At 64.9% G+C, this 25,014-nt stretch overlaps 2 protein-coding genes across 5 annotated transcripts in view; one reads left to right on the plus strand and one right to left on the minus strand.

Annotated features, from left to right (window-relative positions):
- Positions 1-6: 6 nt before the first annotated feature.
- The window catches only part of BRF1 (BRF1 general transcription factor IIIB subunit), a 57,445-nt gene continuing 32,437 nt past the window's right edge, over positions 7-25,014 (minus strand). For 2 of the 3 annotated variants that reach the window (XM_039876600.1, XM_039876597.1), the window contains exons 3-15: positions 23,694-23,867; positions 18,681-18,712; positions 16,257-16,329; positions 9,523-9,672; positions 8,517-8,610; positions 7,538-7,664; positions 7,043-7,082; positions 6,863-6,955; positions 3,327-3,596; positions 1,911-1,972; positions 1,388-1,469; positions 1,258-1,313; positions 7-369 (exon numbers count right to left, since the gene is read on the minus strand). In XM_039876600.1, coding sequence (XP_039732534.1) covers positions 109-369; positions 1,258-1,313; positions 1,388-1,469; positions 1,911-1,972; positions 3,327-3,596; positions 6,863-6,955; positions 7,043-7,082; positions 7,538-7,664; positions 8,517-8,610; positions 9,523-9,672; positions 16,257-16,329; positions 18,681-18,712; positions 23,694-23,787 — 1,434 coding nt within the window. In that variant the 5' untranslated portion in view covers positions 23,788-23,867 and the 3' untranslated portion in view covers positions 7-108. The remainder of the gene's footprint in view (positions 370-1,257; positions 1,314-1,387; positions 1,470-1,910; positions 1,973-3,326; positions 3,597-6,862; positions 6,956-7,042; positions 7,083-7,537; positions 7,665-8,516; positions 8,611-9,522; positions 9,673-16,256; positions 16,330-18,680; positions 18,713-23,693; positions 23,868-25,014) is intronic. The other variant, XM_039876599.1, reaches the window with a different exon arrangement.
- Positions 12,886-15,340, plus strand: BTBD6 (BTB domain containing 6). Of its 2 annotated transcripts, none has more exons than XM_039876601.1 (4): positions 12,886-13,299; positions 13,412-13,502; positions 13,638-13,756; positions 13,918-15,340. In XM_039876601.1, the coding sequence occupies exons 1-4, from the start codon at positions 12,929-12,931 to the stop codon at positions 14,948-14,950; spliced, it is 1,614 nt and encodes a 537-aa protein (XP_039732535.1). In that variant the 5' UTR covers positions 12,886-12,928; the 3' UTR covers positions 14,951-15,340. The 2 variants fall into 2 exon arrangements, with proteins under 2 accessions (XP_039732535.1, XP_039732536.1); XM_039876602.1 differs by having other exon boundaries at positions 13,174-13,299; positions 13,389-13,502.

The raw sequence follows: 25,014 nt of genomic DNA on the forward strand, positions 1-25,014 counted from the left end.
CTTGCTCTCGCCAGTCCCCGGAGAGGAGAGCGGGCCCATCTGCTCCCCGGGACAGAGCCAGGCTCCTTCTTGGCTGCCCCCCACGCTCGCTCCCAGCCTGCCAGCCTGCTACCTTTTCCCCACGCCAGGCACCGGGTCGGCCCCGCTCCTGCTGGCCGGCCCCTTCCTGCGCGGCAGCCTCCTGGTGCTGGCCTTGTCCACGGGCGGTGTGTCCTCCCGCTGCGGCCCGCCAGCGCCCTTGCTGTCCAGGCCACGGAGCACGCTGTAGTCGATCTTGCTGGACAGCCTCTTCTGCTCCAACATCTTCTCGATGGCCTCCCCGGCCGTGCTGGCCTGGATTGGCTCCCGGCGCTTGCAGGACTTCTTGGGCTGTGTGGAGACCCGGCGTCACACCTCCTGGGCGTCTGCAGAGGAAGCCTGCACACCCGCCAGGCGCTGCACAGGCTGAGAGCAGGGCCAGCGGACTCCAGGGAAGACCCCACTGTGGAGGGCCGGCCTGCGCCTCCCCTTGGCCGGGGCCCATCTGCCTAGCTGCACCAACCCCAGCGGGCGGGACCTGGGCAGCCCCTGCCATCAGCTGGGAGACCAGTCCAAGGCCACAGGGTCTTCTGCAGCCCACCCTGCCGACCCCGACCACACCGGGTCGGTGGCTGGGGGCAGAGCTGGGGGTTTGCTTCCCGTATTCTGGATGTCACCCAGCACAGAAATATAGTCCCTGGACCTTGTCCTGGGTGCTGGAGCTGCAGGCCACCTGCAGAAACCCCCTCCCCACCCCAATGCTGGCTCTCCAACCCAGCAGCCTTCCTGAGCAGCCCCCATAGTGGTGCAGGGGGCCCCAAGCTCCAGAGCCCCCTCTCCCAGCCCCAGAGGTCTTGGGGCTCAGCCTTCCAGCGGCCATGCGGGCTCCTGTCTCCTCCCTCGCTCCACTAGGGGCCTCCCCGCCCGACCACCCGGAGTGGCTGAGCTGTGTCGCCATGACCGCGAACAGGGCAGGGGCAACGTGAGGAGCAGTCTTTGCTGCGTCACAGAGGTGGAGCAGGGAGGGGCCCTCGGGGTGCTTCTCTGACTTGGGACCCACTCCAGGAGCCTCACCATAGGCCCCAAGTCCCAACAGCCTTCCTGGGGCTCCCCGCAGCTCAAGAGCGTGCCTATCCGAGGGGCGGCGGGCTGCGGGGCCGGGGCCGGAGGGCAGGGCCCGGCTGGAAGCCCCCGCCACTGGGCGGGAAGGGCCAGTGTCCGCCCCGGAGCGTGCCCTACCTTGTGCTCCTTGTAGATGCCCAGCTCCTTCTCCTTAGCGATTCGTGCTTCCTTCTCTGAAACGACCACACACGTCAGGATCAGCAGGGCCCTGCGCCCCAGGCGCCCAGGCAGGCGGGCCGGCGCTTACCCCTCTGCTCCCGCAAGTACTCCGCGTTCTCCCGCATCCACAGCTCCGCCTTCACGCGGGCTTCCGCCTCGTTCAGGATGTACTAGGGCAGAGAGCGGCGTCACATCCAGAGAGCACGCTCGGGTCTCGGCCACAAACGTGCTTCTCATTCATGTAACAGCAGGGGTGGGCCTCTACCCCAAGGGGACCTGCCGCCCCGCCCAGGGCACAGGGGCGGCCAGCCAGGGTGCGGGGCTGCAGGGTCAGAGGACGCAGAGCCTCCGGAGGGTGGGCGTGAGGCCAGCTGAGGAACCGACGCAGTCCTCGGAGCTCCGCCACGCGGTCAGGGGCAAACGTCACGTCTGCTGGGGACGAGCACGCAGGACAAACATGCCAGGGAACGAGCTGCGGGAGCCGCTAAGGCCTCTCCAAAGACACGACGTGCGGGGCGCCCGGGGTCGCAGACGCACCACCAGACGGGTCGGCATGGGACCCGCGCCTGGGCCCCGGGGCTGGCCCCGGGGGAGCACAGAGCCCCGCTCACCCTGTCGATCTCCAGGTCGTCGATGCCGCTGAGGTCCAACTCGCCATCGCCGCTCGCATCCTCTAGAGGAAGCACAGCTCCCAGTTAGCGCGGACGCCCCGGGGTGGCCTCTGGAGCCCCGGCCTCTGCTCGCCGCGCGCGGGGACCAGCAGACATCCCCCTACGTGAAGGGGCGGGACGCTGACTGGGCTGCAAAGCAAACCGCACCGGTCCCCCTGCGTCCTACAAAGGAGCCTTCCAGAGCAGGACGGGGCCTTGGGGAGCCCTCAGTGACCGGGCTCAGGATGACTCCAACACCCGTCAGGCCCCCTGGCCTGCCCCAGCTGGGTCGGCAGCATGACCTGCACGGCCCAGAAATGCGGGCGGCCCCTGCTGTCTGCCGCTGAGTCCCATCCGCAGCAGCCCACACGCAGAAGGCCTGGAGGACGCTCTGCAGCCACGTCTCCGCTCTGCAGCCCAGGCCCTGCGAGAGCCAACCTGGGCGCTCCGGCGCGCCCCTTGTGTCCCCCTGGGCCCATCTCGGGCTCTTAGGTCAAGCCAGAACCGCTTCTTTCGACTCCAGGGTCCCGGGGTGCTGCCTCGGGGCCCCTGTACGTGCCGTGTGGCACCCTGCAGAACCTGCCCCGGGCTCCATTCACACAGCAGCCCCTTCATGGAACAACTGGATGTAAGGGATGGGCTGTGTCTGTGTCACTGTCCCTTGCCCCACGAGACCACCACTGTCATCGGGGCAGACGCACAGTCACCCACTGCCATTCTGAGCCCACAGGACAGGAGATAAACATCTCAGCAGCTGGACAGCTTCTCTGAGCAGCGTCCCCTCACACGGAGCTCCAGCCCTCAGTGCCAGGAGAGTGGGGGTGCTGAGCCTGCAGCGTGGGGCCGGGGAGGACTCTCCCGGCAGAGGACGGGACCCGCTGTTGGCACTGACTCGACGGATCTGGACCTGCCAGCACCCGTGCCCAGTGGGCTGGGGGGGACAGTCCCCCGCTGAGCACCCACCACTGCTGGCACAGCGAACGACGCCCGCCTAGCCGTGCAGACAGTGCCCGCGGCCAGCACCTCCCACAGGGTGGACACACACAGAGCAGCAGGCGCAGAGTGCCGGTCTGCCCCCAGGCCCCTCTGTGACACGTGGCCACGGATGCTCAGCTAAGATTCGCAGGACGCCGCCACGAGGATGCGTCCTGGGCCCCCCGGGGGGGGGGGCAGGAAGGAGAGTGCGGCCGCGAGCCCGGGGCCTGGGCCAGCGAGCCCGCAGACGACGGACCCAGGGATGGCGACGCGCTGTCGCCACTTGGGTGTCAGAACGTGCTGGGGTTCCCTGGCCACGCCCCCCGTTCTAGGCTGCGCCTCCCATGGCCCTAGACATCGCCCGGCCTCCATCTGTCCGCCCGCCTGTCCCGGGGTGCTCACTGGGGTCCCGGCTCTGGGAGGAGATGCATTCGCGGACGGGCTCGCAGATGCCCAGGCTGGCCGCCGTGGGCAGGGGCCCGAGCAGGGCCTCTAGGGCGGGGGGCCCGCCGCCCAGGCCTGGGCCGCCCGCTGCCTCTGAGCTGCCGGGGACGCCTCTGCCGAGCAGCTCACGGTAGAAGTCCTTGTTTAGGTGGCTGGCAGCGGCCTCCAGCTCCTCGTCCTCAGCGTCCTCCTCACCCAACAAGCTGGCCGTTGCGTCCTCGACAGAGCCTGGGGACACAGTTCCACACACCGCCTGTTAGCTGGGGAGAGCCCCTCTGTGCAGAGCAACGGCCCCGGCCAGCTGCAGGCGGCACTGGCTCCACTGTGCGAGCGGAGAACAGAGGAACCGCCAGAGCCGGCAGGAGGGCGGCCCCGCTGTCCGTGCGCCCTCCAGTGGACTGCAGCCGCCACGACGCCTGACAGGAAGGAGCACAAGACGGGTCACAGGCCGACCCGTGGCCGCCCGGAGCAAACCGGCTCGGAAACAAAGGAAAAAGGTTGGGCTCTCTGGGCTGGGCAAAAACAGCTTAGGCAGGACCAAAAAACAGAACCCTCAAGTTACGGATGGGTCGGATTTCAGCGAAACCGGGACAGTGCGCAGATTCACAGCGGAGCCCCCGGCTGACGAAGGACTCGCGTTTAGGAGGCACAAAGAGCTCCCCATCGTCCACGACGAGAAAATGCACGACCCAGTGGAAGGGACAAGAGTCGAACGGACGTTTCAGCAGAGACCACCTGGATGGTCGCCACGTCCTGACGAAGACACAACGAAGCCACAGTGAGCGCCCCCTGGAGGTGGCCCGGACACCCCCGCGCCTGGCGGGTGGACGTGGCGCGGCCACGCTGGGAAGTGCTGGGTGGTCTCTCGCAGGTATAAGTGCCTGCCCTGCTGCAGCCCAGCCAGCTGCTCGGCTCAGCGCGGGCCCTTCTGGGACCCCACTAGACCCCACGTGAAAAGCACGGTCCTGCAGGGCCCACGCAGCCCAACCCAGGCTGCCTCGGCCTGTGGCCGGCCAACCCGCGCGGGTCCCACGGGTCTGCCGCCCCGGGACGTGCCCAGCTGTGTGTGCGCCTCCCTCACAGCGCCCTGCGGGCCCTCCCTCCACGCCGCCCACCCCACCATGAAGCCCGCTCTGTGACCACGCATGTCCCCTGACGTGCCTGCAGGAGGCGAGCAGCGGGAGAGCAGTGGTCTCTGCGCTCTGTCCCTGGGGATCCCAGAGCCCAGCGCTCTGGACACATGCCACACATTCCTCTGAGGGACGGGCCCCTCCTTGCGGCCACGGCCACGGCCACGGCCACTTCTTCCTCCACCGGCCCCGACTGCCCTCCAGCCTCGGCTCTCCCATAGGCATCTGATCACCTCCCGCACTAGCATGGCCTCCCTCCCTGCAGCGTGTCCCGAGGGCACAGTGACACAGGACAGGGCACACGGTCTGAGGGGCAGCTGCACGACCAAGGGCCAGAGGCACACTGCTTCATCCGCTCAGTCCCAGGTGGGCTGGGTGACGGGTCTGCCACCTGCCAACCAACCTGGAGAGGTGTGGACAAGGCCTCATCCCCACGGCCTCACTGAGAGAAGCAGGAGGCAGGGTGGCCCTTGACAGCACTGGCCGCTGGGGGTTGGGAAGGACGTGCCTGTTTGATGACGTCAGGCAGGCACAGACAGGTGCTGCCAGGAAACAGAGGACCGAAGTGACGACGTTGAGAAAACCAGTGGACAACACATGACCCCTAGCCAGGTCCAGAGCACACCTCGCCAAAGCAAGCTTGCTTCCGCCTGTGCCAGAGAGCAGAGCCCAGCTCTGCCACGTGGGACGAAGACAGGACACGGCGGTGGGGGCGGCAGACAGCGCTCAGACCCACCGGGGTGCCAGGTGCCCACAACGTGCCACCCACAGGAGCTGCAGCGGGGGCGGCGGACATCAGCCACCGTGTTTGTAAGACATCACGGGGCAGAATGAGTGAGGATCAGGTCAAGACGTGAGCGTCAAGACCACTGCCCGGGGCGGAAGCCCGGGCTGGGCCGCAGCAGAGCGGCCCCCTCCCCAAGCCCCAAAGGCACCTCCAACCAACAACCCAGCCAGACGCGCCATAAACAGCACAGAGGAGAAACCACCAGTCACAATGTGATAAATGTACAAGCAACAAAAGGCTCCCGCATCCACCGCCCACTGGAGTCTGAACCGTCACTTGGCTCTGCACATCAAAGACGCGTGGCCCGAGACTGAGCAGCAGGAAGCACCTGATGTCACGACAGCAGGTCAAGGCTCCAACCACGCCAGGGAGACAGCCTGCCCTGCACGTGGGTGGCCCCACACCCAGAGTGACGCATCAAGCAGCGACTGAGAAGTTCTGGAAGAACAGGGCCGAAGCAGGAATCGCTGGCTTAGCACAGAGAAAGGCAGCAGAACTACTCAGCGCAGCGCTGGAAAACTAGACGCGGTGGGAAGCAACCACGCAGACCCTAGCAACGACACACGCTGGCACGCGCAGCACGAGGTGGGTGTCGTGATCCTCGAGGGCGCATGGCGCTGGGAGCCGTGCGCCCGCCGCCAGCATCACGAGAGCACCCCAGGCGCACTGCCGGCCCAGCACCGACCGACGCCCAAGCTCCGAAGCGGGTCTCTGCCGAAAGCGCGCTGCTCTGCAGCACGTGAGGTCGAGCCGCCGTGCGCCGGGGCCGATCGTGCCCGGAGAACCCCACGATGCACCAGGGAGCACTTCCATGACGACCGCCCTGGCGCACGGGAGCACAGAAGCGGCTCGCGGAGTCCGTGTCGCCCCAACGGCAGCGCCGAAGGCAACGGGGGGGGAGTCCGCCTCCAGCAGCCAGCGCTGTGGTGGGGGCGGCCACGTCCCTCTGGCCACCAAATGAGCAGAGTGCCAGGCAGGGCCAGGTGGACAAGGAAAATGAGTGCTGGCGGCTGCGGGGACCGGAGGAGGGGCGCCCGCCGCCCACATGGAGCATGGACGGGGCGCTGGGCGGCACATAAACATCGCTTGGTGCTGTGGTAACGGCACGCGCCACCCCGGAGCACTGGGCAGGGGGACGTCAGGCGGCACCCCCACGTGGCGACCCGAGCAGGCGGGGACACGTATGCAAGGAATCCTGCCAAGAATGCACCCAGCGGCTGGACAGGGCCCCGACCCCAATGGGGCACGTGGGGCGAGCCTCTGCCCAAGGGCGGTGGGCCTGACCCCAGAACAAGAGCCTGGTCTGGGATGCGACTTCCGCCCAGGGCAGCAGGGCGAGGACACAGGTCAGGAAGACCCGGGTGCTGGGGAGCTGCTGGAGGGGGGGCGGGGCTGAAACCTGGGGGACGGTGGTGTCCTAGGAGCAGCCAGACATAGCACAGGGTGTTAGGGCCAGCAGGTGACCGGCTGCCTGGGGTGGGGCAGGACACGTGGCCGTGGAAGGGGGTGGAAGGGCAGGCACGGGAGGGCGGGCACGGTGACCCAAGCATGGCCGGGTGCGGGGAGGGCGGACTGACCGTCTCGCGCCAGGCTGGCCAGGGCCCCCTTGGCCTTCGGCCGGCTGTTCTCCAGCTCCATCTCGATCGCGTCCTGGTAGCCGGATATCTCACCTGCGGCGGTGGACAAGGAGCGGAGAGTAAGCATGGAGCACCCTCCCTGAGGATGCGAGGCGCCGGCGTGGCCGGGTGGCTGGTTACCTTCGACTTCCTCCAGTTTTTTCGACAGGACTTGCTCGAGCTGAAAACGAGAGGACGAGGACACTGAGTGCAGCGGTGGGATGAGCGTCAACCGGACACGGGCCCCTGGGCTTGTCACCGACGCCCTGGGACCTGACGCCGCCTCGCGGGGACCAGCTTCCCTGCCAGTCGGGGTGTCAGCAGCAGCAGCTTTAGGGGGCCAACGGGGGGACACTGAGCTGTGGCCTGGAGCCCGCCTGCCAAGAGGGATGCGTGTGTAGCCCCCGGATGAACGGCCATGCTGGGCACCCCTAGGGGCAGGATGGGGACGAGGACCGGAGCGTAGCCCAGCCTGTGCCCCGTTGGTCCCCTCCCCGCCGTGCGCGGGCGCGCGGGCCCACTCCGGCCTCGGTGACCAGGCGCGAGTTCTGAGTGAGAATGTGAAACGGTGGCTCTGCAGAATGCCCGGGGGCCCCGCGTGCTGACGGGCCAGGCGCGGCCACGGCTGCAGGTCACCTGCTTCAGGCGCAGCTTCCTCTGTCCGGCCGTGTACGACGGCGGGTCGCACTCCTCTTCCAAGTCGATCTTCATAAACTCGTCCACGGTCAGCTGGCTGGTGGGGGTGTCCTCAAACTCTGTCAGCCTGAAATGGGGACGTGGAGCGGAATCTGATGCTCCTGAAACCAGCCACCAAAGCAGCACCCGGCTCGTGACGCGGCTGCTCAGACGTCCCCGAACATCCGGCCCAGCGCCCCGGTCACACTCCGCCAGGGCATGGCCCAGGCACTCTCCGGCAGCCCCTTGATCCTGCCGGGCCCCGGCACTGCCACGGCCCCCACAGGCAGGCTGGCACAGGCTCCTCACCAGGTTGCCCAGCTCAAGATCGTTCCCACCAACTCAGTTAACTTTCTCACTTCATGTGATCTCCAAAATGTTCAATGAAAAGAATTTTAAAAAATTAGAAGTCAAACAAGCACATGATTTTCCAGCTGCCTTTGAAAACTCCCACGGGATGTGCCCGAAGGTGGAGAGCAGCCACCACGTGCTTCAGAAGCACTCAGCAGACAGGACTGCCAGGGCCCCACGCTCCCTCATGACAGTCCAAGCGCAGGTGCCCCTGGAGCTGAGAGGTAGCAACCCCTCCACCCCGTCTGCAAAGCAGGGCCTCGCTGGGCCGCCTGGGCACATGGACGCCGAGGCCCTCTGAGCTCAGCTTCCTCCAAGCGAGTGGTGGCTCAGGCTGCACTGAGCAGGGGACAGGCGCGGCCACCCTCAGCGCCTACTTCCTGACCGTTTCAAGCCTGGGCAACTTCACAAACCACTGTCCGCCCCAACTTACCTTGGGTATGGAAGAAAAGGGGCCGCCACTAGACGTGACGATGTGGCCTCTGCAGGTGGCCGTACGGCTTCCTGGCCAGACAGGAGGCAGCGGCACCCTGGGGACCCCCTGCAAGGACCCTGGGAGGCGCCCTGCCCGGGCGGGGGTGGTACGCACCTCTTCCGCAGCGTGGACTCGCACACCTTGACCACGCTGATGACCTCCTTGACGGTTCTGCGGAAATCGTGCATCCTGGCTGCGACCAGCAGCGCTGGAAAGGCACGCGCGGGGCCCTGAGAAGCAGGCCCTGCGCCGCGCCCCAGGTCAGAGGGGTGGGGACTGCAGGCAGCGGGACCCTGCCTGGACGCCGTGCCACAGGCACGCTGCTGGGAGACGCCGCGTTCTGCCTGTGGGTCATCAGAACACCCTGCGAGCGAGTGGGCCGCCACTTAGTGTGTAGAGCCTGCTGACGCCTGCGGTTAGGTACAAGGACAACCAGAGGACGCTCTGGGAGAACTGCACGCAGCCCCTGAAAGCAAGCGCGTTAACTCTGCGGGGACCTGTCTGGGAAAAGCTGGGCGGAGCTGGGCTCTGAGGACACGGCCCGGGCCGGGGAGGATAGGGGGCGGCCCCACGTGCTGTGCGTGGAGACCATGGCCAGTGGACCCGGAACCTGCACTGCAGTCTCAGAGGTCAGAGGTCAGGCTTTGAGATGGGACACGAAGCGTGGGCAGCGCTGCGCCTGCTGACGCCCGAGCACAGGACGCAGCTCGGCTCGCACTCGGGAAGGAAGGCGCCCTGTGGGTGCCTGGAAAGGGGCCAGGAGGAAGAGCAAGGGCCCTGCCGGCCTCCTGGGGAGGGGGTCCAGGTCCGGGGGCTCCGGCACACCGGTGGCACCAGGAACACAGCAGGACTGTCTGTGGGCAACTGCCACCAGAGGGGACACCACGCAGCTGTCCCCTGGGGTTCAGGGAGCCAGCTGAAAGGCTGGGGCACCCACACTCTGCAGTAATGACTCAGCATGGGGGCGGGGCACAGCGACCCAGCAGTCAAGCCCTGGGTCAAGGCCAGGGAGCCGGGTGGTCCCCTCAGCATGTAAGGTCTTGCTCTCCCCCCAGGACGCAGGCACAGGAGAGGCTGGGAGGCAGCTCTGGGAAGGCTGCCCTGACTCAGACATGGGTACCTGCCCCGCAGAGGCCCGAGGGGCGCCGGCCCGTGTGCATCCAGTCCCTCTTCATCCTCTGCAGGAGCCGGAGGGCCGTCATGGACACCTCGTGGTTCTTGTCCCCGAACTCCAGCAGGTGGGCGAAGCGCGGGATGTACAGGCAGGGGTCTGCGGCAGACACGCGCCTCAGTCTTGCCCTGCCGCGGGCGCATCGCCACCATCCAGGCGGCACGAAGCACGTCCTGCCCGTGGATCCACCCTCACCCGCCGCACGCGGCACAGGCTCCCTGGGGCCCCCTCCCCTGGGGCTTGCTGCGGCCGGTGCCCTGCGCCTGGGGCGGGGCGCTAGGCCCCAACAGGCGCCGCAGGCGTGGGTGTGGGCGCCCGCGCGACACCCTGCAGCTCCGTGGGGCGGTTCGTGGGCTACCAGCGAGGCTGAGCACATGTCTTACATTTCCACTTGCTGCCCTTGCTCTGTGAGATGCCACCTTCCGCTTTCTGACCCTTTGTCCAAGAGCCACGGGCGTCACCCCTGTACCTCAGCGCCTCTCGGTAGCCGATGGAAAGCGGCCGGGCGCGCGGAAGCGGGAAGGGGTGACGCGCATGCGCACACAGGCCGGGCGGCCAGGCGCTGGGCGCCCAGGCTTCACAGAGCGCCCAGCTCGGCGTGGGCAGCACCACCGAGTCACCTAAGGACTCAGCCGAGCACTGCGATTGCAACGCGTGCCCTCGGGGAAGCTCAAACGTCGGGCGAGAGGAAAGCCTCGCTCAAGAGGGACTGCTGGGGCTGAGGCCACGGAGCAGGTGCCGTGAGGGGGCAGCGCTGGCAGACAGCGGGGCACCGGGGAGAGTGGGGGACCCTGGGGGGCACGGGGCGGGGCTGCTGAGCTCACTGAACCCCGCCCCCTACCCTGGGCATCCTCCTCCTGCCACGTGGGCCGGCTCCTCCCGGCACCTCCTGACCTGATCACGCTCTGACCCTCAAGTCCTGCGAGCTCCTAAGAGGACCACTATGTGTCCCCTGACAGCTTTGGCTCACGTGAAGGACCCAGGAACGGTTTCTGAGGCCAGGGAGATTAGCACCAGCCTCTGAGGAACTGCGTGGACCCAACTGACACTGCCCTACACAAGCAAGCAGTGCCTCCCGATGGTGACCCACTACCAGGACCCTAATAGCCGCACCCCTCCCAACACAGGAAGCTGCTAGCTCTCACCCCCTTTCCAGGTAGGCAGAGGCCACAGAAACCGCAGGTGTCCGAGGCCACATGCCCCCCCTTGGGAGCGGGGAGCAGACACAGGGTTGGGCCTAGGCAATGTGGAGCTACAGGCCACTTCTACCCTGGATGTATCGGATTTATTTGGAGGTTTATATGGTGATTTGGTTGCTTAAAAATGTATTATTGGGAGAAAACAACTGAGATATATTTTTTTTAATTATATAATTCTTAAGGTTTCTAACTATTTTCAATAAAACATAAACTATCGGAGCTACGGTTTTAAAAAGCACGTTAAAAGATCTCATCCTGACTAAAATAGGACTTTGACACTAAATTCTTGAAGCAGAAAAACTGAAGTTTAAAAATACCGGTATAATTTTCAAGACAAATATACCAGGAGACAGGGTGGTGGTGAGAAGTACCGGGGGGGCGGGAAGAGGCTAAGAGTAACAACCCACAAACTCAGACCACGTGACCTGAGCGAGAGTCTCTCATAAGCTGGAGAAAAAGGCAAAATCTAAGATATGCTATTTACGAGAAAATGCAAAAATGCGAAGAACAAACGGCTGTGCTGGGACACGTGCGCAGGGTCACCCAGGGCAGAGGGCGGCAGTCACGCCACCGCCACGCTGGGTTCAAGGCGATGGAGCCGTGAAAGGGGCCAAGGTGAACATTTTATGACGGAGAGAAAACCACCCTAAAGGCAGACAGACGTTCAGTAAGAACCAAACACAGAACAAAGCGCTGGACACAAATTTCAAACCACGCTAACGTGAGGCTAACACAGCTCTCAAACTTGACAATCGAAGGGGAAAAAGATCACGTGGGAAGCTGGACACTGCCACCACAGGCCGGATTTAACAAATACGTTTTAAGTTCAACACCCCACAAACAGCAACGATGCCTCTCTAAAGCCCGGGGGACAGTTATGAAAACTGGCCACGTCTTAGAGAACAAAGCAGCCCTCGACATGGCCCGGAGAGGAGAACTCTTACAGGCCCTTGACCTCGAGTGAGAACACTGAAGCTTAGCCAGTAAAAGGTAAACACGGTACCCGCACTTCCAAGCAAACTATTAGGATATTAAGTAACTTCGTAGACTTCCTTCAACGCGTTGTTAAAGGAGAAATAACGAATTAAACGTCAAGTAGGAAATTAAAGAGTTTAAAGAAGGCAAAAGGGAATGAGCAGAAAAAATAACTACCAGGAAAAAAATTCTTAAAAGATAAAACCAAAAAAATACTGTGGTACTGGTGCAAAGACAGAGGGACCCGGGGGACAGAAGAGAGCCCCCAAAAAAACCAACACACAGACACACACACAGTCAATGAGCTCCCGTAAGATGCTTGAAGGGGAAGGGCATCTCTTCAGCAAATGACGTTGGAAAACCCGAAATCCATACGCAAGAGAATGAAAGGTGTCCTTTGTCTTGGATCATGTGAAAACTAACTCAAAACAGTAAACAACTAGCTGTAAGACATGAAACTATAAAACTCCCAGGAGAAAACTTAGTGGAAAAGCTTCATGGCGTTGGAACGGGCAATGATTTCCGGGATACGACACCCAAAGCACAGGCAGCAAAAACAGACAGATGAAACTACATCAAACTGAAAAACTTCCCGCAGCAAAGGAAACAACCAACCGAGTAAAAGGGCCCCAAAGAAACGGGAAACGTTTCCAAGTTACGTGTCCGATAAGGGATTAACGTCTCCTAAAACTCGTCCACAAAAAAACGAGAATGTGGGCAGAGAACTTGAATAGTCATTTCTCCAAAAAAACAGACATGGCCAACAGGCACATGACTAGGTCCTGACGTCACCGGTCATCATGGACATGCACATCACAGCACCACGACACAGCTGTCTACTGGTGAGGGTGGAGTGGCCCCACGGAAGCACAGCACGCAGCCTGCGGGCCCCTGGCCCTGCGGTCAGCCCGCGGCAGTCCTGCGGGCCCCCGGCCAGGAGAGGGCGGGCCCGGGGAGCTGGGAAACACAGCCCCCGCCTGCCCCGCTTCTCCCGGCGTCCCGCAGGCCGAGCCGCCCAGAGGCAGGGGCGGGCCGCGGGCGCGCACGTCACCCGCGCCGGGCGGGGGCGGAGGCGGGCGCGGGCCCGGGCGCCGTGACGCAGCGTGAGGCGCAGGCGGGACGGCGCCCCCTGCGGCCGGGCAGCGGGCGGCCGGGCGAGGAGCAGCGCCCGCCGCGGCCCCATGCTGCTGCCCCTGGCCTGCCTGCACGGCCGGGTGGCGCAGTGCCTGACCGCGCTCCTCGTGCTCGCGGAGCCGCCCCCGAGGCCCCGGCGCGGCGCGAGGGCGCACGGCGCGCCGCCCCCACGCGCGGAGGCCGCCCTGCCCGCGAAGATGGCCGCGGAGCTGTACGCGCCCGCCGGCGCCGCGGCCGCCACCGCCGCCACCGCCACCGACATCGCCAACAGCAACGCCGCCGCAGCCGCGGGCAGGAAGGGCCCGCCCAGCGCCCCGCCGCCCGCCCCGCCGCCGCCCGCGCCCTCGCCGCCCGCGCCCGACAACAACAACTTGGAGAGCCCCAACTGGCAGTCTTTCCACCCGACCCTGCGCGAGAGGTGAGCACGCCGCGCCCGGCCCCGAGCCCGCCCCCTGCCACCCCCGCCCCGCCCTGGCCCGGCCCGGCCCGCGCCAACCCGAGCCTCAGCTGTGTGCCTTTCTCCTCCCCAGGAACGCGCTGATGTTCAACAACGAGCTCATGGCCGACGTCCACTTCATTGTGGGGCCCCCGGGCGGGGCCCGGAGAGTACCTGCCCACAAGGTTGGTAGAGGCTTGGCCCATTGAGCTGCCAAAGGCGACAGGCCATCCGGAGTGTGGACTGTCCTCTACCCCAGGTGCGGCAGCCGCCGGAGGTGGGGAGGGCCCAGGGCTCAGGGCTCCTTGCTCTCTCCACAGTACGTCCTAGCTGTCGGTAGCTCAGTCTTCTATGCCATGTTTTACGGAGACCTGGCGGAAGTCAAGTCTGAGATCCACATCCCGGACGTGGAGCCCGCAGCGTTCCTGATCCTGTTAAAGTAAGTCAGCCCCAGCAGCTGCAGGGACGGGGTGGTCCCTCCCTGCCAGTTCCCCCAGCCAGCAAACGAGCGGGGAGTCCACAAGGACAGACGGGCTCATCTCCCAGGCCCTGGGTGCCCCGCGTGCCCCACGCGGCCTGTGACGTGGTCCCTGCTCCTAGGTATATGTACAGCGATGAGATCGATCTGGAAGCTGACACGGTGCTGGCCACTCTCTATGCCGCCAAGAAGTACATTGTCCCCGCGTTGGCAAAAGCCTGCGTCACCTTCCTGGAGACGAGTCTGGAAGCCAAAAATGCCTGCGTCCTGCTGTCCCAGAGCCGGCTGTTCGAGGAGCCCGAGCTGACCCAGCGCTGCTGGGAGGTCATCGACGCACAGGCCGAGGCGGCCCTGAGGTCCGAGGGCTTCTGTGAGATTGACTGGCAGACGCTGGAGATCATCGTCACTCGGGAGGCCCTCAACACCAAGGAGGCCGTGGTCTTCGAGGCCGTGCTGAGCTGGGCGGAGGCCGAGTGCAAGAGGCAGGGCCTGCCGGTCACGCCGCGCAACAAGCGGCACGTGCTGGGGCCTGCCCTCTACCTGGTGCGCATCCCCACCATGACGCTGGAGGAGTTCGCCAACGGCGCCGCGCAGTCGGACGTGCTGACGCTGGAGGAGACGCGCAGCATCTTCCTGTGGTACACGGCCGCCAACAAGCCGCTGCTCGACTTCCCGCTCACCAGGAGGCGGGGCCTGGCGCCGCAGAGGTGCCGCCGCTTCCAGTCCTCCGCCCACCGCAGCAACCAGTGGCGCTACCGCGGCCGCTGCGACAGCATCCAGTTTGCCGTGGACCGCAGGGTGTTCGTCGCGGGGCTGGGCCTGTACGGGTCCAGCTCGGGGAAGGCCGAGTACAGCGTGAAGATCGAGCTCAAGCGGCTGGGGGTGGTGCTGGCCCAGAACCTGACCAGGTTCGTCTCGGACGGCTCCAGCAGCACCTTCTCCGTCTGGTTCGAGCAGCCCGTGCAGGTGGAGCAGGACACCTTCTACACCGCCAGCGCCGTCCTGGACGGCAGCGAGCTCAGCTACTTCGGGCAGGAGGGCATGACGGAAGTGCAGTGTGGCAAGGTGACCTTCCAGTTCCAGTGCTCCTCGGACAGCACCAACGGGACCGGGGTCCAGGGCGGGCAGATCCCCGAGCTCATCTTCTACGCCTGAGGCACTGTGGGGGGGACCCGGGGGGGCCGCACACTGTGGCGGCTTCGGGGCCTCGTGAACTTTGTATCTCTTTTGTACACAGCCAAGCTGTGAAATAGACGTTTTCTACACAGAGCCTCGGTTTCTGGATGCTGGCGGCTGGGCCTCAGAAGGCACTCACGTTGGGCAGAGGGCAGCGCTGGGGGCGTGGAGCGGGCCCGGGCCCCGCCACGGGCACCCGCACCTCGTGCTTTGTGGGCTTTTCTGTCCCTCTTACCTTGGATCCTATTCTAAGTGGTTTTAAGCTTAACTTCACATTTTCCCTTCAAATCCAAAGGCGAGGAAAAGTAATTTAGAATCGTTCATCCCTTTAAGTGGATTTCCACAATAAAGTTATAACAGTGAGAACCACACGTAAACACGTGACTGTGGGAGGGTCCTCAGCTGCCAAGGGGATAAGGGAACCTGTGGCCTGAATGGCACTTACTGGCCAGAAGCTGCGGCCGGCCCAGGGGACTGTGCCCCGTGCCAGCAGGCCAGGCCTCCACCATCTGGGGTGGTGGGGGGGAGGCTGGCTTCCAGGGGCTGCAGCTAGAATGCTCGGGAAAAGATCGGGGGCCTTGCTCGTGGTAAAGCGTGCCCGCTGCTTGGACGAAGCCCTGCCGTAAGCCTGGGATTCAGGCTGCGGGGGGTGGGGCTGGGAGGGGGAGGTGCACTGTGGGACCAAGCCAGCTCCGTCCTGCCGCCGCTCACGCTCCCTCTGCTTCTGGGAGAGCTCGGCTTGGCCTCCCGGGGGAAGAACCCGTCACTCAGTGCGGGGATGTGGCCTCTTGGGAGAAAGGGCTGGGCCAGTAGCGTGGCTGCAGCCTCCTGGCCCACCTGCCGGACCCTGCCTTCCCAAACCCGGGGAGCCATCCTGTGGGTGACCCAGGACCCGCTCCCCAGCCACTGCCCCAAGTCTGAGGACGTGCCTGTCCGGATGCTGATGGACACAGGAAGGAGTGGCCCTGCAGGCTAAGAGCTGTCCTCCTGGCGAAGCTCCAGTACAGGCCAGGCCATCCGTCCACCAAGGTCCTGGCTGCCAGGTGTAGTCCACGAGAGGTGGACATGCGAGTCCCCACACACAACAGTACTGCTGGTGCCCTCTGTCTACACCCTCATCCATACCTGCCTGGGACCGACCTCCACGTTCTGGTTGTAGACCAGAAGGAGCTGTCACTCACTGGGCTCCTGGCAGCTTCGCGGGACACGTCCCCTCCCCGCCACGTGCCCACATGTGCACCCGCCGCCCCCTTCCCCGGCTGGCGCGCCCGCTTCCCCGCCGTACCTATCGCCGGCGCATTGATGCACAGCTCCCTCGCCAGGAGGAGGAACGTCTTCCCCAGCACGTACACGTTCACCTGCCGGAGGAAGCACACGCGGGCACCGTTGGTGTCGCTCTGCACGGCCCTGCGTAGGACCCCGCCGGCCCCCCAGGCCCGCAGCTCACGCCGTGGCAAGCTCTTCCCGCTCCTGGCTGTAGAGCGGCCTGTGGGGGGCGGCAGTCCTGTCCTCACCAGGCCCTGCCCTGGGACCCCTGCCTCCCAGGGGGCTCCCGCGCCTCAGCCAGCCTGGCCTGTAGGTCCGTGAGCCAGGGCCCAAGAAGCCACCCGAAAAGACACCCAGGAAAAGTCAAGGCCTTGGTGTGTGCCGCGTCCATCCTGGAGTGCCGAGGAATGAAAGGAGATGGAGGTTCCTTGAGGGGCAGCTGTGGCGGGGAGGGGCACCACCCCTGCTGGGTGTAGTCACACCTCCTCCTCTGAGATACCCGTCAAGGCTCCAGAAGCCCCGTCGTGAGGGGTGCCGGCTCACGGAGCTTGCGACCTGCCCACCTGTGTGCATGCGAGTGTGCACGTGTGCCTGTGTGTGCATGATTGCCCAAGCGTGCGTGTGCCTGAAATGAGAGGCACGTGTGTGCGCCCCAGCCCTGTGCTGGCTTCGTACCAGGCCCTGGAGCCCCCCGACTTCACACCTCTTCTCAGACCACAGTGCAGCTGCCCTAGCCGGACACGCTGTCGTCTGTCCTGTGGTGTGCCCAGGTCGCAGCCCCCCAGCAGACGACCTCGATGCTACAGTGGCCTTTCCAGTAGAAAGCCCAACCAAGGAGGGAGGCACATAATGCGCAGGCGGCTGTCGCCAGAGGGGCCGCCGGCGTCCCTGCTCATCAGAAATGACACTGACACCCGTCTAGGTGCTAGTGTCTGTAGCTGTCATCTCCTGACCACGGCTGGCCATGCCCGGATGTGGCCGGCAGCACCCCCCCCCACTCCTCTCCCAACGGCAGCCTCGCCACGAGGACACGGGCTTCCGGCCAGCACCCCTGGGTTGTAGCGCGCTCTGGGTGGCCCTGCGGGGGCACGTTCACCGCGAGCTCAGGAGTGCCGACCCTCGGCTGGGTGAGTGAAGCGGAACTTTCAGTCTTTTGCTCATTTTTTCTAGCGCAGCGGTCCCCAACCTTTGTGGCCCCAGGGACCGGTGCTCCTCTGAGAATCTAATGCCTGATGGTCTGAGGCGGAGCTGAGGCGGTGATGCCGGCGCTGGGGAGCAGCTGCAGACACAGATGAAGCTTCGCTCGCTCGCCCACCGCTCACCTGCTGTGCAGCCTGGTTCCTAACAGGACATGGACCGGTACCGGGAACCCCTGGTCTAGATGGTCAGCCCCTGGCATGTGAGCCCCCGGGGGAGGCCTCAGCCCACCGGGTGCCCACACCTGGCCCGAGCGCGTGTCCAGCCTGAGCTCGCAGGCTCCCTGCTCTGGCCAGGTGAGCAGGAACACTCCTGCCATCTCCGTCGTCCACCTGGACACCTGACTGGTCTCCCATCTCCAATCACGTCATGTGAAAAACTACTAGAAGCCCCTCCTTCCAGCAGGCATCCCGCCTGGCCCGACTCCTGTCCCTCTCAGGAGTCACCGGATGCAAGCTGGCCCGTGTGGCCTTGCCAGGAACCAGCACGGCACATGGCACGCTGGCCTCTCACAATTCCAGTGAGCTATTTTTAGCTCGACCCTGGAGTATTCCAGCGGGACTTCTGAGAGATGCTATTTATGAAGACAGCTGGGAGGACAGAGCACAAGGGGCTTCTGGTTGAGGTCCAAGTCCACCTGCTGGGCCGTCCTGGGGGCACCACAGCCCGGAGCAAGAGGTCCATGCCCATCTGGGGTGACCCTGCTCCCTGCTCAAAGTCTCACACTGTCCTCATGCCTGGTTCCAATGACACTGTTTCTCTTTCCAAGTCCTCAGTGCGGCGGTCACCGAGGGCCCAGCCCCAGGGCGCAGGGCCAAGCCTGCCCCAGTGCCACCACCAGGGACACAGCAGGACCTCGACAGTCCCGCCTGGCAATGCCCCGGCCCCCGAGTGTCCCGTCCACAGAGGTCCCTCTTACTGGGTCTTTCCATCATGTTCAGTCCTTTGGAAATGAAAGATTCTACAGAAAAACGCATTCCCGGGACCTAAAAAGCAAATTCCTCTAAATAGTAAATACGGGTTTTGATACTCTATAAAAGGTATGCACGTGAAGCCACTGAGAATCTCCCAAGCCCGGGACAGAGTGCCCTGGGCCTTTCCACGGGTGCTGAGACCGGGCCGCCGGTGAGGACACCACCGTGGCCCATGTCCACTGCCTCCCAGCGAAGAGCACGCCCTCCCGCCCTCTGCCTTCGAACTCTCCCGACCAGACAGCTCGGATGCCCGCGGGGAGGGAACGGTCTACCTGGAGCAGGTCGCTGAGGTCCAGGAGCATGTCTGCAGGATGGTCAAGGAGCACGCCGCCCAGGCCACAGGCCCGTGGAGACCCCGCCATGGCCGCTGAGGGAGTAGGGGTGGGGCAGCAGCAGGGCTGGCCAGGGCCTTCCAGACGCTGCCCCCAGCCGGTGGGGGGCGCTTTACGGTGGCCCTCAGCCGCCCGCCCCGCATGAGCCTGCCCTGCCAGGTGTCCTGGCGCCGGCGCAGCCCAGTATGCGACAATGCCTGCTCCACCCCAGGAGCATCGCCCAGCGCCTGCCGGGCGCCCCTGGGGACAGGACAGATGGGCACAAGTCCCACAGGCTCCGTTAGGACCCTCCAGAACGAGCAGAGCCCACAGCCGGCGCCCGAACTCGGTGGGGCGGCCAGGCTGCAAGAGGCACCGGGAGCTGGCTGCGGTGCCGGTGCTGCCCTGGGCCCTGAGGTGACCTGGCCGCACAGATGCACGCGCGTCAGAACTCACCCAGTGGCACAACCGCGCCCTCTGTGCTTCCCCGCAGAGGACCCGAGCACCCGAGTCGGGTCACGTGGGGGTCTGCCCACTGCAGGCCCACTGGGGGTGCGCCGGTGCCCGCGGCTGACTTCGAAATGTACGAACAGAGCCCGGCTGAGGGGTGGGGAGCGGGACAGGGACGGGGCGCGACGAGGACCCGGGGTGCCGCCGGCAGACTGGGGGCTGTCCGTAGTGCGGGGCTTCCTCCTGAGCCAGGGCTCTGAGCCTCTTCGTGGCAGACCGATAGGGGGAAAGCGTGCACGTTTTAAAGGTTAGGATTCAACTGCGCCAAGTTACGAGGACTAAGTCCTTGCGATGACGGTGGCGGGCACCGGCTGGAGGGTCCAGACAGCCCAAGGCCCTCCTCTGAACAGGACAATCTAAGCCACGCGCCTCCCTGTGTGCCCAACCGGCTGTGAACGCCCCTGGGGCCCGACCCACATGGTCCCCAACCAATGACGCCGGGGCTCTTCCGGCGGCTTCACATGTCAGCCTGTCTGCCGAGCTGCGTCCTTCCCAGCAGACTGTCCTGACCTTCTGGGCTTGGAGACACCAGACCAACAAACTCGGTGGGACATGTACATATCGGCGGGGACCCGAGCACTCAGGTGCGAGCACGTCTGTCCCTGCAGCCCGGTCCCTGCCACGAAGAGTGCCCTCCTAGGGGAGACACACAGACACGAATAATGACGGCCAGCAAAACCCCTTCAGGTCCTGGATCCTCCTGAGCGTCCACATGCACCACAGAGCGTTTCCAGAACGTGTGCAGACGGTTCTGGCGCCCGTGCCCTGCCAGCACGGTCCCTGGCACCCAGGACAGAGGCCACCTACACCGTCCTGATCCTGGGAGACAATCACAGATGGGACCCGATGTAAGCTCAGACGCACGCGAACGGAGACTGAACAAGGCAGGAGTAAAACAGAAAAGAGCCGCAGAGCCTGTGGGGCGGGCTCCGCAGCGAGAGCGCACGAGCGGAACAGCGAGCTGCTCGGAGGACAGGAGACGCCACAGCACTCGATTCCTCTGAGAGCTGGTGGGAGAGAGAACAGAGAGCAGATGGGACGAGCCCGACGTGAGGCGGCAGGAGGAACTCAAACGTGTCGGCAGCGCGGTGAACCTCCGTGCGTGGACTCCTCCAGCAAGAACACTTTCAGACTGGACTTAAAACCGAGAAGAAAAGACACGATTACATCCTGCTTGCAAGGACACCGTCATTACGCCAAGGACCCGGCTTGGAAAGCTGGAGGAGGCACAGTGCGCCCGCACGAAGCACAAGAAAGCGGCACAGTGACAGCGGCACCAGACGCGGCAGGACGAGGGGGGGCGTTCGGGACGAGGGGCGTTTCACGGTGTCCGAGGCGTCACTGCACCAGGATGAGACGCAGGCCAGAACCCGCGTCCCGGCGGCACAGCTGCAGAATGGGCTGCAGGGCCGAGGAGGCACAGGGGAGCGGCCGCCGCCCACGACCCTGTGGGCAGTGGGTCGGCGCCTCCTTTCAGGCCCCGTGACAGAAAACCGCGAAGGATGGTCTTAGCCACCTTGAGCCAGGGGCGTTGACCGAGCACCCCAGCCCACGGCTGCAGGGGTGCACTCCTGAGGCACACACAGCACGGTCACGACACTGGGAAATGAGGTCGCTCCGTGTGTCCCTTGACCTCATGGAGTTACACCGAAGGTGTCATACGAGGAAATTGTTTCCAAAATAAGTGACACGCTTCTAAATGACTCTGGGTCTATGAAGAAAACACGATGGAAATTAGGAAATACAGTGAACTGAGTGACATCAAAACTGCGATGTCACTAAAACTCAGAGAAATTGAGTCTCAAACACGTGTGTCAGGAAACAGAAGGACTAGAATAACTTACACGTGTCTCAAGAAGCCGGAAAATAGTGAATTAAACCCAAAAACCAGAAGAATACAAAGAAATCAATGCAATATAAAAAGTGTACACTTCAGATAAACAACAAAGCAAAAGTTCACCTCCCTAAGGAGACCGAGTGCCGGCCGGGAAGCGGCCAAGTGGCCCGCGCAGCCACAGCACGTAAGTTGCCAGAGGCCCTTCTACACGAAGTGTCCCCAAGAGGCAGACAGAGACCGACAGAAAGTGGACTGCTGGGGAACTGGGGCTGGGGCCTTAGGGCTGGGGGCCTGAGGGGCGGGGCTCCCGGGTGTTGAGAATGTTCTCACGGGGACTGGTGAGGGCGGCACACTTCGTCCAGTGAGCTGAACGTGTGCGAATGCCATCTCAGTGGGACAGACTGAGGGAGGTGCTGTCCCCATGGCAGGATGGTCCCCATGGCAGGATGGGTCAACGGAAAACAGGTGTGATTACCGACTTGGATGGGTGACGCCAGCACGACTGTCCCAGACAGTAAAAGGACCGCAGGGAACACCGAGAGTGCCCGCTGCCTTCGCTGTCCAAAGTGACACGGACGCGTGCTCTGCAAGCACAGCTCACCGAAACCGCGACGAGACGCAGAGTCTGATTATTCCGCGTCCGCTGCAAACCCACATCCTGCCCAAGGCCTTTCCAAGAGGAAAGCAGACGGCCCGGGGGCTCCCTGTGAGCCACTCGAGCACGTGGAGGAGTGGCCCTGCGCGCCACAGCCAGCACGCTGGCGCGAGGTCCTCGGCTGAACCTGAGGGCAGGGGCACGTGGTGACTGGGGGGACAGACACTCAGACTCTGGAAGGCCACCGTGACGGGGACCAGAACCGCTATCGGCAAGCCCCCCATGTGAGCGCTGCAGCCTGGGGGACGGAGGGTCTGAAGGCGGCAGCGGCCTGGGCGCAGCCAGTGGGCCGCAGGAGCCTCTGTGCAGACCTGTCCCTCATGCCCGGGGGTGACAGGTCACAGGTGACAAAAGCCTCCACACCCAGCTTCCTGGCTTAATGCAGGCCCACAGGCCACACACGCAGGCCTGCCGGCAGCTCGGCCAAAACCCAACGTGAGACTTAAGCCCAGCTGATGGGCATTTCACAGAGCAGCGGTGCCCAGCTGTACACACTCTGGCCGCTCACCTGCCTGGCGTGACTGGCAAGAGGCTGTGGGCGCTGTCCAGTCACGGCTCCAAAGGTTCTGCCCATCGTGCCCACCCTGGCCCAGGGACAGAAGTCTGGAGAGCAGCCCTCTCCCGGCAGCCCCACGCGGCCCCCCTAGACCCTGTGTGCCAGGGAGGGGAGGTGCTACACATGGCCGGCTACCCCAGGGGCCCCCGTGTGCGCTCTAGGGCTCTGCAACTCAGGCACCAGAACAGGGCGCGCGGAGCCCAGCCAGGCGCAGAGCGGCCCAAGAAAGGGGTGGGGATGAGGGGCACCCAGGGCATGTCTGGGGACCCTGCCTGGGGCATTCAGGTGGTGGTGCCGGTGCCCAGGACAGGACAGAGGGAACCGCGCTCCACCTGGACCCCACTCACCTACCCAAAACAGCCATCCTGAGGCCGGACAGCAGGCCTCCCCAGACCCTGCTATTCTGTCTCTAACGGCTTTACAAGGCCAACGTTACAGGCGCTGGTTCAGCCGCTCAAGCTGCACAGCCCGGGGCTCTGAGACTACGTGCAGAGCTGGGTAGCCAGCGCCGCGGCCTAACTCGGGCACACCGCGAGCACTGGCCTCGGCGATCGCCCCGTGCCCTCCCCTGGGTCTGTGCTGTCTGCGGATTCTCTTGTGCCCAACGTGTCATACACGGGCATCGCCGACACGTGGCCTCTGTGCCCGGCTTCCTCAAGAGCTTTCTGCTGGGCGAGCAAGTCTCCGAGGACCAAAGGTCAGTAAGAGGAAGAGGCAGGGCACGGGGTGACGCGGGGGGAGAAGCCAGCTACTCAGCCGCGACAGGAGTGCCGGGTGACAGGGCCGCTGCGCCCACGTGCCACACACCCCAAGCCGAGAACAAGGGGCGCTCCGGGTGGTCAGATGCCACATGCCCGGGGTGTCAGGCTGCTCGGCGGGGTGAGGGGCAGGGAGACCGTGGCACCGCCGTGCAAACTCTAGGGAGGCCCATGGCTGCCTAGACGTCCTCCACGGCGTCCCCAAGAGCTCGGGCAGAAGACTCCTGTCAGCGCGCACAGGTGCTGGTCTCAGCTCGTGGTCAGAGAAGGGTCCCACCCAGGACTAGGTGGGGGGAGCCCCAGAGTGGGAGGAAGGGCATCGGGAAGTCCCCGAGGGCAGAAGTCACTCAGCTGTCAGGCGGAGAGAGGGCACCACGTCCCACCTGGAGGGAGCGGAGCTGTGGGGAGGGGACGGGGTCAGCAGGCCTGGTGTGGCCACCGCCCTGCACCTTGGGACGCAGGGCTGGTACCCCCGGCCCGGCAAGGGAAGGCACGGAAGCATGGCGTGGAGGACCTCTCCATCCTCCCCGAGGGCCGGGGGCCGGGCGCCCAGGATCCCGACACCCGTCCAGACGGGCGACCCCCCCGACGCCGTGCCCACCGTGCCCGACGGCGGGTACGAGGCCACGCCAGGGCGCCGAGAGCCCCCAAAGGATACGCGGAGTGCCCTCCGTGCGGCACACGAGGTAGAGGCAGGCGGCGACCACGTGGGCCATCTTCCGGCCGCGGGTCAGGCGCTTGCTCACGGCCATCTTGAAGAAGTTGAAGGCCGTGTCCAGGCAGTGCTGGTTCAGCTGCAGCTGGCTCCCCAGGTGGTGGATCTGCCGCCGCCCTAGGACACAACGCCAAAGGTCACCGCGGCCCCCGCTGCCCCCGCTGCCCCTCGCACGGCCACCCCGCACCCCAACAGGCAGGGCATGGCTCTACGCCCCGTTTCTCTCAGTTCACTTTTTGTGAGTGCTCCAAGAACACAGGATGCAAACTCCCCGTGACCCCCACCGCCACCAACTCTCCGCCCCACATTTACGTGGCGGCAGGCCTGGGCCTGGGCGGGTGGGGGCGGTGCGGTGCTCGGGTGTCTGGAAGGGCTATTTGGGCTGCTGGCCTGGGGTACCGCCCCCCAGCAAGGCTGAGTGCCCCAGGCTCTGCCTCCTCCTCCTCCAGCAGCAGGGCAGAACTGTGCCCGCTGGCCCGCCAGCCGCCACGAGGAGAGGGAGCGCCAGCCTCCTGCGCCGTGCGGCCAGGGCACGCGCAGCTCCCAGGGTTCGGGGAGGTGCGATCTGCACACGTGCCTGTCCCCGAGCTGACCTGCCCTATGAAGACAGTGGCAGGAGAGCAGCAGAGCGCTGCCACACACCCGGCGGGACCTGCGGGCCCCGGGCACTCGGAGCAGGACAGAAGCCCACAGGCCTGGCCAGGAACACTGCGGAGAGCTGCCGAGCGACCGCCACGGCCCGCTCGCGCCCGCACACCTGCCGCCGGCACACGGGGCGGGCAGACCCCGTCACAGACCCCAGCGCCGCCCACGACCTCCACACCCAGACCTCTCTCCTCCACCGGGCTGCGGCTGCGAGGGCTACACGTGTCCGTGGTCTTGCCTGGTTCATGGCCAGGCCCACCCACCCTGCACATGGCTGACGACGACCCGACACTGACCGCTGGCCAAAGGTGGGCACCAAGGGAGCAGCCAGTGTGCAGCCTGGCAGCTGGGGCATGTGCCTGACTCTGCCTGAGGGACCTGGCAACTGGCACCCCACGCGACACCCCCAACCACCCCCACCTCCGTGCAGCCCTGCTCCCTCGAGCACCCAGCGAGGCTGCCCAGAGCCCGTGCAGCTGCAAGGCCTCCAGCCAGGGGGAGTGACAAGGCGTCAGGGTCGTGGTCCCTGTCTCTGGAGCTGAGGTCCAGGTGGAGCGAGGCCCTGGCCGACTGACAGAGAGTGGCGGTGCCCACGGCCACTTCCTGTGGGCGCGCCATG

This window comes from Pteropus medius, unplaced genomic scaffold (assembly GCF_902729225.1).
Source record: "Pteropus medius unplaced genomic scaffold, Ma_sr-lr_union100, whole genome shotgun sequence".
In the NCBI taxonomy this organism is placed as follows: domain Eukaryota; kingdom Metazoa; phylum Chordata; class Mammalia; order Chiroptera; family Pteropodidae; genus Pteropus; species Pteropus medius.